At 36.6% G+C, this 13,419-nt stretch overlaps 1 protein-coding gene across 7 annotated transcripts in view; it reads right to left on the reverse strand.

Moving 5' to 3' along the window:
- Positions 1–13,419, reverse strand: part of PCNX1 (pecanex 1) — a 173,033-nt gene that overhangs the window by 137,586 nt on the left and 22,028 nt on the right. For all 7 annotated transcript variants that reach the window (XM_067028238.1, XM_059055752.2, XM_059055751.2 and 4 more), the window contains one exon: positions 5,961–6,169. In XM_067028238.1, coding sequence (XP_066884339.1) covers positions 5,961–6,154 — 194 coding nt within the window. In that variant the 5' untranslated portion in view covers positions 6,155–6,169. The remainder of the gene's footprint in view (positions 1–5,960; positions 6,170–13,419) is intronic.

The following is a 13,419-nucleotide window of genomic DNA, read 5'->3' on the forward strand; positions in this document are numbered from 1 at the left end:
GGAGAAATCAAAAGGTTTACAGACAAGCAAAAGCTAAGAGAATTCAGCACCACCAAACCAGCTCTACAACAAATGCTAAAGGAACTTCTCTAAGTGGGAAACACAAGAGAAGAAAAGGACCTACAAAAACAAACCCAAAACAATTAAGAAAATGGTCATAGGAACATACATATTGATAATTACCTTAAACGTGAATGGATTAAATGCTCCAACCAAAAGACACAGGCTTGCTGAATGGATACAAAAACAAGACCCAGGGTACTTCCCTGGTGGTCCGGTGGTTAAGAATCCACCTTCCAGTGCCGGGAACATGGGTTCGATCCCTGGTTGGGGAACTAAGATCCCGCTTGCCACGGGGTGAGTGAGCCTGTGCGCCAGCTAGAGAGAAGCCTGTGGGCCGGAACTAAGATCCTGCATGCCGCAACTAAGACTCGATCGGGAAAATAAATAAATAAATAAATATTTTTTTAAAAAAACAAGACCCATATATATGCTGTCTACAAGAGACCCACTTCAGACCTAGGGACACATAGAGACTGAAAGTGAGGGGATGGAAAAGGATATTCCATGCAAATGGAAATCAAATGAAAGCTGGAATACCAGTACTCATATCAGATAAAACAGACTTTAAAATAAAGAATGCTACAAGAGACAGGAAGGACACTACATAATGATCAAGGGATCAATCCAAGAAGAAGATATAACAATTATAAAACTATATGCACCCAACATAGGAGCACCTCCATAGTTACGGCAACTGCTAACAACTCTAAAGGAGGAAATCGACAGTAACACAATAATAGTGGGGAACTTTAACACCTCACTTACACCAATGGACAGACCATCCAAACAGAAAATTCATGAGTAAACACAAGTTTTAAATGACACAACAGACCAGATAAATTTAATCGATATTTATAGGACATTCCAGCCAAAAACAGCAGATTACACTTTCTTCTCAAGTGCGCACAGAACATTCTCCAGGATAGATCACATCTTGGGTCACAAATCCAGCCTTAGTAAACTTAGGAAAACTGATATCATATCAAGAATCTTTTCTGACCACAACCTATGAGATTAGAAGTGAATTACAGGGAAAAAACGTAAAAAACACAAACACATGGAGGCTAAACAATACACTACTAAATAACGAAGAGATCACTGAAGAAATCAAAGAGGAAATCAAAAAATACCTAGAGACAAATGACAATGAAAACACGACAATCCAAAACCTATGAGATGCAGCAAAAGCAGTTCTAAGAGGGAAGTTTATAGCTATACAAGCCTACCTCAAGAAACAAGAAAAATCTCAAACAATCTAACCTTACACCTAAAGGAACTGGAGAAAGGACAAACAAAACTCAAAGTTAGCAGAAGGAAAGAAATCATAAAGATCAGAGCAGAAATAAATGAAATAGAAACAAAGAAAACAATAGCAAAGATCAATAAAACTAAAAGCTGGTTCTTTGAGAAGGTAAACAAAATTGATAAGCCATTAGCCAGACTCATCAAGAAAAAGAGAGAGAGGACTCAAATCAATAAAATTAGAAATGAAAAAGGAGAAGTTAAAACAGACACTGTAGAAATACAAAGCATCCTAAGAGACTACTACAAGCAACTCTATGCCAATAAAATGGACAACCTGGAAGAAATGGACAAATTCTTAGAAAAGTATAAACTTCCAAGACTGAACCAGGAAGAAATAGAAAATATGAACAGACCAATCACAAGTAATGAAATTAACTGTGATTAAAATTCTTCCAACAAACAGAAGTCCAGGACCAAATGGCTTCACAGGTGAATTCTATCAAACATTCAGAGAAGAGCTAACACCCATCCTTCTCAAACTCTTCCAAAAAATTGCAGAGGAAGGAACACTCCCAAACTCATTCTATGAGGCCACCATCACCCTGATATCATAACCAGACAAAGATACTACAAAAAAAGAAAATTACAGGCCAATATCACTGATGAACATAGATGCAAAAATCCACAACAAAACACTAGCAAACGGAATCCAACAACACATTAAAAGGATCATACACCATGATCAAGTGGGATTTATCCCAGGGATACAAGGATTCTTCAATATACACAAATCAATCAATGTGATACACCATATTAACAAATTGAAGAATAAAAACCATATGATCATCTCAACAGATGCAGAAAAAGCTTTTGACAAAATTAAACAACGATTTATGATAAATAACTCTCCAGAAAGTGGGCACAGAGGGAACCTACCTCAACATAATAAAGGCCATATACGAACAACCCACAGCAAACATCATTTTCAATGGTGAAAAATTGAAAGCATTTCCTCTACGATCAGGAACAAGACAAGGATGTCCACTCTCACCACTATTATTCAACATAGTTTTGGAAGTCCTAGCCATGGCAATCAGAGAAGAAAAAGAAATAAAAGGAATACAAATTGGAAAAGAAGAAGTAAAACTGTCATTGTTTGCAGATGACATGATTCTATACTAGAGAATCCTAAAAATGTCACCAGAAAACTACTAGAGCTAATCAATGAATTTGGTAAAGTTGCAGGATACAAAATTAATGCACAGAAATCTCTTGCATTCCCATATACTAATGATGAAAAATCTGAAAAGAGAAATTAAGGAAACACTTTCATTTACCACTGCAACAAAAAGAATAAAATACCTAGGAACTGTAGGTATTTTACATACCTTTTGTCTCCCTAGGTAGGTCTTTTGTCTCCCTACGAAGGGAGACAAAAGACCTGTATGCAGAAAACTATAAGACACTGATGAAAGAAATTAAAGATGATACCAACAAATGGAAAGATACATCATGTTCTTGGATTGGAAGCATCAATACTGTGAAAATGACTATACTACCCAAAGCAATCTACAGATTCAATGCAATCCCTATCAAATTACCAATGGCATTTTTTATGGAACTAGAACAATAATCTTAAAATTTGTATGGAGACACAAAAGACCCCGAATAGCCAAAGCAGTCTTGAGGGAAAAAAACGGAGCTGGAGGAATCAGACTCCCTGACTTCAGACTATACTACAAAGCTACAGTAATCGAGACAATATGGTACTGGCACAAAAACAGAAATGTAGATCAATGGAACAAGATAGAAAGCCCAGAGATAAACCCACGCACCTGTGGTCAACTAATCTATGACAAAGGAGGCAAAGATATACGATGGAGAAAAGACAGTCTCTTCAATAAGTGGTGCTGGGAAAACTGGACAGCTATATGTAAAAGAACAAAATTAGAACACTCCCTAACACCATACACAAAAATAAACTCAAAATGGATTCGAGACCTAAACGTAAGACTGGACACTATAAAACTCTTAGAGTAAAACATAGGAAGAACACTCTTTGACATAAATCGCAACAAGATCTTTTTTGATCCACCTCCTAGAGTAATGGAAATAAAAACAAAAATAAACAAATGGGACCTAATGACACTTCAAAGCTTTTGCACAGCAAAGGAAACCATAAACAAGACGAAAAGACAACCCTCAGAATGGGAGAAAATATTTGCAAATGAATCAACAAAGGATTAATCTCTAAAATATATAAACTGCTCATGCAGCTCAATATTAAAGAAACAAACAACCCAATCCAAAAATGGGCAGAAGACCTAAATAGACACTTCTCCAAAGAAGACATACAGGTGGCCAAGAAACACATGAAAAGCTGCTCAACGTCACTAATTATTAGAGAAATGCAAATCAAAACTACAATGAAATATCACCTCACACCAGTTAGAATGGACATCATCAGAAAATCTACAAACAACAAATGCTGGAGAGGGTGTGGAGAAAAGGGAACCCTCTTGCACTGTTGGTGGCAATGTAAATTGATACAGCGACTATGGAGAACAGTATGGAGGGTCCTTAAAAAGCTAAAAATAGAATTACCATATGATCCAGCAATCCCACTACTGGGCAAATACCCAGAGGAAACTGTAATTCAAATAGACACATGCACCCCAATGTTCACTGCAGCACTATTTACAATAGCCAGGTCATGGAAGCAACCTAAATGCCTATCAACAGACGAATGGATAAAGAAGATGTGGTACATATATACAATGGAATATTACTCAGCCATAAAAAGGAATGAAATTGAGTCATTTGTTAACACACGGATGGATCTAGAGACTGTCATACAGAGTGAAGTAAGTCACAAAGAGAAAAACAAATACCGTATATTAACGCATGTATGTGGAACCTAGAAAAATGGTACAGATGAGCCGGTTTGCAGGGCAGAAGTTGAGACACAGATGTAGAGAACAAATGTATGGACACCAAGGGGGTTAAACCACAGTGGGGGTGGGTATGGTGATGTGCTGAATTGAGCGATTGGAATTGACATGTATACACTGATGTGTATAAAATTGATGACTAATAAGAACCTGCTGTATAAAAAAAAAACAAACAAAAAATACTATTACAGAAAAAATATTTTCAGTAGTTCAAAATATTTCCTGAGTACCTATCAGTGCAAGTCACTGTTCTAGAACCTGGGAATATAATCGTTTGCAAGAAAAACAAGGCCCTGCTTTCAAAAAACTTATAAATGCAAACAAATGATTAAGTAAGATAATTTCAGATAGTGATTTATGCTATTAACAAAATTATTATAAGGTAAAATACAATGAACAAACAGGGTAATCATGTTAGGGATGGAGGAAAATGTAACTGAAAAAGGATAAAGGCTTTCAGTGCACTGGAGAATATACAGAAACATTACCTGTCTTAATAGATATTGAGTACCCACTTTTAGTGATATTATTTATATCTTGAACCTGAAATATTTCATATTATACTGACTGGAAACATGGCATAGTGGTTAAAAGCATGGCTTCGCCTCCAGAGCTTGACAGCCTAGATTATTTTGATCTTTCTCACCTTACTTTCCACATCTGCAAATCAGGGATAATAACAGCAACCATCTCACAGAATTGTTTTTGAGGACTGTATGAGCTTAAAAATGTCAAGTGCTCATTAGCAACTGTTTAAAAGTTATATTAGGGACAACTATTATTTCTATAAAGTCACTATAACCTTTTGACTATGATTAACTAAATTCCTCTGTCAGAAAGAGAAAGTAGGTGAGGCCAAGGTAATGGGATAGAATGTGACTGAGGGCCGTAGGGGGAATATTTTAGCTGAGACAGGCTCCAGGAAAGCCTCCAGGAAGGGGTGACAGCTACACAGTTGAATCCTAGGAAATCAGTCATGCTAAGATCTAGGGAAGGAATAGCTAAGTTTCTAAGGTGAGAATATAAAATTGAAAACAAGTTTCAATGGATAAAATGAAAACTATAGATTATAAATGTCAAGTAAAATATTATCACAGTTTGCTTAAGATATATATACACATTTTATTTATATGTATAAAAGTAAATGCTTAGGGCTTCCCTGGTGGCGCAGTGGTTGAGAGTCCGCCTGCCAATGCAGGGGACGCGGGTTCGTGCCCCGGTATGGGAAGATCCCACATGCCGTGGAGCAGCTGGGCCCGTGAGCCATGGCCGCTGAGCCTGCGTGTCCGGAGCCTGTGCTCCGCAACGGGAAGGGCCACAACGGTGAGAGGCCCGCGTACAGCAAAAATAAATAAATAAATAAATAAATGCTTGGATTTATAAAGCCATTTTTTTTTATTTCTCTAACCTGTTTTCCGTTGGCTTTGGTCTTTGGTATGAATAACTATTACACTATTATGACTATTATTGTTCTAACATGTTATTTATTAACACGGCCAAGGATACTGATTTATCCCCAGATAGCCAGTCAGCTTTGCTGTGGTCTAATATGACAATCACACTTGTCATTGTATCAATAGTGGTAAGATCTACCACTGCCTTAAAACCAGGTAAACAGAACAGGCATGACACAATAATCACATCATTGTACACATGCATCACTGTACATCATTACAAACTGAGTGGCATGGGTTTCCTTACCTTGGGCCATTGCTGTCTTTTCTCCTTGTTGAACAGTTGCCTTGCTCAGCTCTGGCTCGCTGATCTGTGAAATCATTTGTGTTCCTATCTACAATCTCTCCAGCATCAAGTGCTCTGTGGAGTCGATAGTTGACCATCTTCAGAACAATGAAAACAGCAGCTATCACAGGACAATAGACTGCTACTATAATCATGGAAGAAGGAAGGGCCTTAAAGAGAAAGAAAATAAAGATAGGAATTTTAAAATATTTTACACTTTATTCAATTAGAGAAATCTGTAACTAAAATAATAAACACACATTCTCACACAAAGCAACAATTGTGTTCCTAGCACTAAGTTGTAAAAGTATAAGGCAGCACCACCCAATACAGTAGCCACTTGTTACATGTGGCTATTGAGTGCTTGAAATGTGGTTAGCCTGAATTGAGATGTGCACTAAGAATAGAATAACACGGGATTTTGAAAATTCAGTATGTAAAGAAGAATGCAAAATATCTCAATTTTTATACTGATTACACGTTGAAATATATTTAGATTATATTGGGGTAAATACAATCTATTATTAAAGTTAATTTCATCTGTTACTTTTATTTTTAATGTAGCTACTAGAAAAATTTTAAATTACATATGTGGCTTACAATACATGTCCACTGGAGTCCATGCCAAAAAGCTTATAATACAAGTAGAGAGTTAAGGTATCACATTACATAATATGTGAATAAGACAGGGTTGTGATCCAAATACATATAATCCCTGTTTATGTGCTCCCTGTAACTTTTTTTTAGGATATAAACTTTCTTTGTGTTCTAGAAAATCCCAAGTTAAAACTGTTATGAGAATAACCTTAGAACTATGACTATAAAACCAGATAAGACATGGAGGACATTCAAAATCCAAATGTTTTATTTTAAAATACTTAAATGCTTAAAATACTGAAAAATTGTAACCTGCCAAATAAAACGAATAAAAGAATACAGAACAGAATCAAGCAATAAATAGATTTACTGAAATAAGTCAGAAGCATCCTGGGCGTGGAGACTGCACACCCATCATACCTGAGGATTCAGTGATGTGGACATGAGTCCGGGGCCGGCAGGCTGGAGAACACCCCACTTGGAAGGCATGACTCAGAGTCACTGCTAGCAGAGCCTATAAAACTAGGCTCAAGTTATGCCCCTTTTCATGAGAAAAAAATCATCCCAGGTGTTTACAGCTCTAGATTTCACATGTTTTCATAAGGTTCCACCTCAGTAATCTGAGAACATGGCTGTAAATTTACTTGGAAAGATATCCTCAAATCGCTTGAGAAGGTGAAGTTTACAGCTTTAATAAATCTAACATTCATTGCAAAAAAAACAGTTCCCTGAAAAATTTTTTCCAAACAGAAACACACACACACAAATTGACAAAAATTTCAAAGTAAACACGCACATAAATACATACAAACACATACACTGCTTAGAATATTTATAAAAGTTCTGCATGATGCTGATTTCCATATGATATGTTCACTTAAGAACTGGAATTCTTGGAGATCATTTAGTTCAACACCCTCATTTCTGGACTAAAAACAGAGCTACCGAATGATCCAGCAATCCCACTCCTGAGCATGTATCTCTAGAAAACCATAGTTCGGAAAAATACATGCACCCCAATGTTCACTGCAGCACTGTTTACAATAGCCAAGACATAGAAGCAGCCTAAATGTCCATCTACAGATGAATGGATAAAGATGTGGTACATATATACAAGTAATATTGTACATATATACAGTATTACTCAGCCGTTAAAAAGAATGAAATAATACCGTTTGCAGCAACATGGGTGGACCTGGAGGTTATTGTACTAAGTGAAGTCAGACAGAGAAAGACAAATATCATATATCACTTATATGCTGAATTTAAAAAAAAAAATGATACAAATGAACCTACTTACAAAACAGAAACAAACTCACAGACTTAGAAAACAAATGTATGGTTACCAGGGGGGGAAGAGTGGGGTGGAGGGATAGATTGGGAGTTTGGGATTGACATGTACACAGTGCTGTATTTAAAATAAAATGACTTTCCATGAAATTAATTAATTAATTTAAAAACATGTATCACTGTATATAGGAATATGTATATATTTATATATGTATGTGTATATATATATAATATATATATTATATAAAGAATTCCTTCAAAATCAATAACAAAGAGGCAGACCAATGAAAATAAAGGACAATAGAACTTACACAAAAAAATATAAATAGCCAATAAAAACAACATGAAAACATGTTCAACTTCATCAGTAATGAGCAAAATACAATGTAAAACCTCAACAATATACCATTAACACACATCTTAATGAACAAAAATTAAGAAATCAGACAAAATTAAGTATGGACCACCAGACCTCTTATAAACTGCTAGTAGAAATATAAATTGATAGATGCATCATCCAAGATCCAGCAATTTCTCTCATAAGCATAAAAATGAAAGAAACTCTTACACTTGCAGCATAAAACTTTTACCAAAAACTGGTGGCATGGGGGGGGAACCTCCATTGAAAATCAACAGGAAAATGGAAAATGGCAGACTAGTTACCAATGGAATATAACAGTAAAAACTACAGCTACATGCAGCAACATTAACTGTACATATGTGTTGTATTCCAAATGTAAACTTACGTTTTACTGTATTTTCTTGATTTTTTGGTAATAAGCATGTATTTCTTTTAGTTAGAAAAAAGAGCTAAAATTTTAATAGTGATAAAAAGGTTTTCATATTAGAAAAAGAGTATATTAGCTTTCATCTTTTACAAAGACATGATCTACATTCTTCTCATTAATGGATGCCTTATCAATAGGTCAGGTTCCACATCAAGGCCATTTGTCACCTTACTCCTTATTTGCAAAAAGTTAAAAAAAAATCTTAACTCTCAATTATACATCCCTGAATGGCAGGAAGTGTTAACAGCGGTCAGAGAGCTCTAGATATTCAGATCAAACATAGTCCCCAAAATTGTAGTAAGCCTCCTTACTAAGAACAGTTAGATACTTTACATAAGATCATCCCTCTTAGAAGTTGGATGAATAGAAATGTAAATGAAAACTACAATTAAATATTACCACATACCCATTAGGATGGCTACAATCAATTAACCAGAAAAAAAAAAAGGACAGAAAATAACAAGTGTTTGGCATGGGTGTGGAGAAATTGGAACCTCTGTATGCTGTTGGTGGGAAAGAAAAATGATGCAGCCTCTATGAAAACAGTATGGTGGTCCCTCAAAAATATTAAAAATAGAATTACCATATGATCTAGCAATTCCACTTCTGGGTATCTATTCAAAAGAATAAATAGAATCTTGAATAAACTGCAGATCTCAAAAAGATATCTGGACATTCATGTACACAGCAGCATTATGCACAATAGCCAAGAGATGGAAGCAACGCAGTGTCTATGAATGGATGAATAGATAAACAAAATGTGGTCTATATGTATGATGCATTATTCACCATTAAAAGGAATGAACTCTTGTCGCATGCTGCTGCATGGATGAACCTTGAGAACAGTATGCTAAGTGAAATAAGCCAGTAACAAAAAGGCAAAATACTGGATGATTCCACTTATATGAGGTATCTAAAGTAGTCAAATTCATAAAAATCGAGAGCAGAATGATGGCTGCCATGGGCTGGTGGGAGAGAGAGTGAAGAGTTGTTGTTTAATGGATGTAGAGTTTCAGTTTTTGAAAAGGTCCTGGAAATCCATTCCACAACAATGTAAATATACTGAGCACTACTGAACAGAACACTTAAAAATGTGTTAAAATGGTAAATTTTATGTTATGTGTTTTTTACTACAATTTTAAAATTTAGACGGACAAATGTTTCACTCTTTTCTCTTTGGTGAGGAAAGAAAGTCAAATGTTGAGAAACAAGCTAGGAGACTGAGCCATTTACACCACTTCTTAAATTCTGACAGTTTATCCTGAACGTTAAAAAGTTGTGTTGGGGCTTCCCTGGTGGCGCAGTGGTTGAGAATCTGCCTGCCAATGCAGGGGATACGGGTTCGTGCCCCGGTCCGGGAAGATCCCACATGCCGCGGAGCAGCTGGGCCCGTGAGCCATGGCCGCTGAGCCTGCGCATCTGGAGCCTGTGCCCCGCAACGGGAGAGGCCACAACAGTGAGAGGCCCGCATACCACAAAAAAAAAAAAAAAAAAAAAAAAAAAGTTGTGTTATTTCACCCAGGAGTGATAGGTTCAAGCTATTCAAGACGCCAAACATATTTCTGATAGGACTCTTGAGAAAGCCACTTGGAATCACAGAAATGGTCATACCAGAATTAACAGTGCCATTGAAGTAAATTTATCTTACATTTATCTTATCTTACATTTTATTTCAAAACTCAAGTGAATAATTCTCCCCTATGGCAGGCACACTGCATGGCGGAAAAGTTATCTTTTATACAATGCTCATTTCATTGTGCAGCAATGTAAAGACATTATGTTCACTGTCTATGCTTTGTGGTGGAATCTTAATGTCCTCTATTTTCTACACCACTGAGTCGAGATCTGAAGCATACTGTTAACAAATGCGTATCCTTCCTTAATATATTTGTAGCTGTTCTCAATTAGAACTGATTTCACTGCATCTTTTCCAGTTCATGTTACAATACTTAGTGCCAACTAACATACTTAGGTATCAACTAACATCTAACACTTAGTGAACACCACGTGCTAGGCACGTTTCTAAGTGCTTTATGTACATTAACTCATTTAACCCTCATGATCACCTCATGAAGTCAGCACTATCATTCTTCTCATTTTACAAATTTAGAAACTGAGACACAAAGAGGTATGTAACTTGCTCAAGGTCTCAGAATGAGACGTTAAGGAGCAGTTTGGCTCCAGAGTCCTTGCTCTTCATCATGATACCTAATTGTCTCTAAATCAGGGGTTGGCAGACTTTTTCTCTTTGAAACAAAAATATTTCACAGTTTGCAGGTCATATGCTCTGTCATAACCACTCAACTCTGCTGATGTAGTCTGAAAGCAGCTATAGGCAGCATACATGAATGTGAACATGAACATGCTGTTTTCCAATAAAACTCTATGGACACTTTGTAGACACTGAAATTTGAAATTCATTTAATTTTTACATAGCATGAAGTATTACTCTTCTTTTGATTTTTTTCCAACCACTAAAAACTGTTAAAACCATCCTAACTTTGCTCATGGGCCATACAAAAACTACATGGGCCGCAGTTTATTGATACCTGCTCTAAATCAAAGTCTATTTTCTTCTCTCACCAGTAAGATATCATCACTAAACAAGAGATCATCAAGCACTTCCCCCTCATATATGCCAAGTACAAATCTATAATCGCCAACATCCCCAGTTTCATCCAACTATGAAGCAAAGTAACTGCTAGCAAACAGGCCAGTAATTGCTCTTCCCTTTCAGTGAGAAAGTCTATCAATTTACACAGAAAGCATTGGTTTGGGATTATCATGGAAAATTCCACTGGTTCCACAGAAATCACTGGAAAAATGAGAAAAACAATAGCTTTCAGAAACTATTTGAGAAACTTTCATGAAAAGAAACTAACTAGGGCCGAGGGGCAGAGGGTCTCTCTGTACTATGAAGGAAAACTTCCGACGCAAAAACGAAGACTGAACCTCACTGTCTCTAAAATAGTAGATTAACTGTTAAGAGAATCGTAGAAGGGACTTCCCTGGTTAGGACTCCATGCTCCCACAGCTGAGGGCCTGCGTTCAATGCCTGGTTGGGGAGCTAAGATCCCACAAGCCATGTGGCACAGCCAAAAGAAAAGAAAAACAAAAAAGAATCGTAGAAGTGAAAAAACAAATTTAGGTCAGCCTTTCAAAACAGATAGAAAGAATGCCACGTTTCTACACATCTCCTTTAATTAGATATTTTTCCTCAAAATGTTTAGCCATAAATTTGTAATTAATAAATACAACTGTCATTCCCCTGAGGCCTTTCTTTGCTGCCTTATGATAAACCATAGTTCGATATCCAGCTATAAGAAAAAACTGGGTAACAGTTTTACTTCCAAGTTCAAAACACTAAATTCATTCAGATTATTCCTTTTAAGTCCAAGCTTCTCTCCTTGTGTGGCTTGGGATCACTGAATGCTGCCAACTACCAAGGTAGTTGGTGCTTTTACCGAGCTACAACATAAACAGTCACTGAGATATTTAGACAGAAAAACTGAACTTAAATTTTTCTTAGCTTTAAAGTCCTGTCTGCTCTGTCAACACGTAATAGAAAAGGAAGTAAAAATAAAATGATAGCCAAAAAAGTCTGGTAAATGAAAACAAAAATTAGCAGAATTTGAAAGCAGTATGCCTTATGCCCTTGGGATGGGACAGGGAACCACAGATACTAATCCTGTCCTAAATTATAAATTCCATCCATCAATAACATCCAGATTAACTTTTCTTAAAACTTTTTCAGAAGAAAAACTAGACAGCGATAACAAGGTTACTGTCTTCCTTCCACAGTCTACCCCCAAATGCATCAGGCCTATGGCTATTCTGCTGGGAACAAATGGCCAAACGGGCAAAGAATTAAGAACCAATCTTCATAAAGCTATACCGAGATAGCCAATTGGCCCTGGGTTCTAGCTTTTCTACTGGTATACCTGAAGCTGTGGGAACACCTGTACTTCCTCATCTGGATGGAAAATCCCTTCTGCCTTATTCACAAAAAAGATAAATGCATAAGCTAATTCCTGCAAAGTGCAGAATTCAGTTTCATATCTGTACCCCCTTTCACTTCTGGCCAACAGAGAGAATGTTGGGGGAAAAGGGAGGGAGAAGGTCTTAGTAACCAAATATTGCCCATAAATTGTAGACAATGACTATTATTTAGGGGTAAAGAAAGAGGCTGGATCAGAAAGAAAAGGACTGTTTTTAAACCTTAGGGTTTTCATATGCAGGCTGCCCCCAAAGGACTTAGGAAAGCCCTTGTGTCACAACCCTAACTCTAGGGATTCGGCCCTTGTCACAGCCCCCCTTCGGGGGTTGATGTTAAGCACTGCAGGTAAATACCTCCTTTCAGAGGACGGGCTGCAGAAGAAAAAGAAACTACTCCCAATGTCAGGATTCACGCGTACTTGCCCACAGGAAAAAAACCCAAAATATAACTTCCTAGAATTCCCACTACATAGGGAGTCAAATTGATTTCAGCAGGCCAGCTGAGAACCTCGAACAAACTCAGAATACATTTTCCCCAAAGGCACTGGTTTACAAGTGACTACTGGAACTTGAGCCTATCCGTATTTCTGCAGAAGTGTGAATTTTATCTACATACTATTTTAATACAAATATAATCATTAAAAATACTAGATATTTTTATGTTTATATTTGCATTTTATATCACTCTAAAACATATATTTGTACTTACATTTTTATCTACAGTAGAATGTTCTCTGTAGGAAAGCAAC

Source organism: Kogia breviceps, chromosome 3 (assembly GCF_026419965.1).
Source record: "Kogia breviceps isolate mKogBre1 chromosome 3, mKogBre1 haplotype 1, whole genome shotgun sequence".
NCBI classification, from domain to species: Eukaryota; Metazoa; Chordata; class Mammalia; order Artiodactyla; family Physeteridae; genus Kogia; species Kogia breviceps.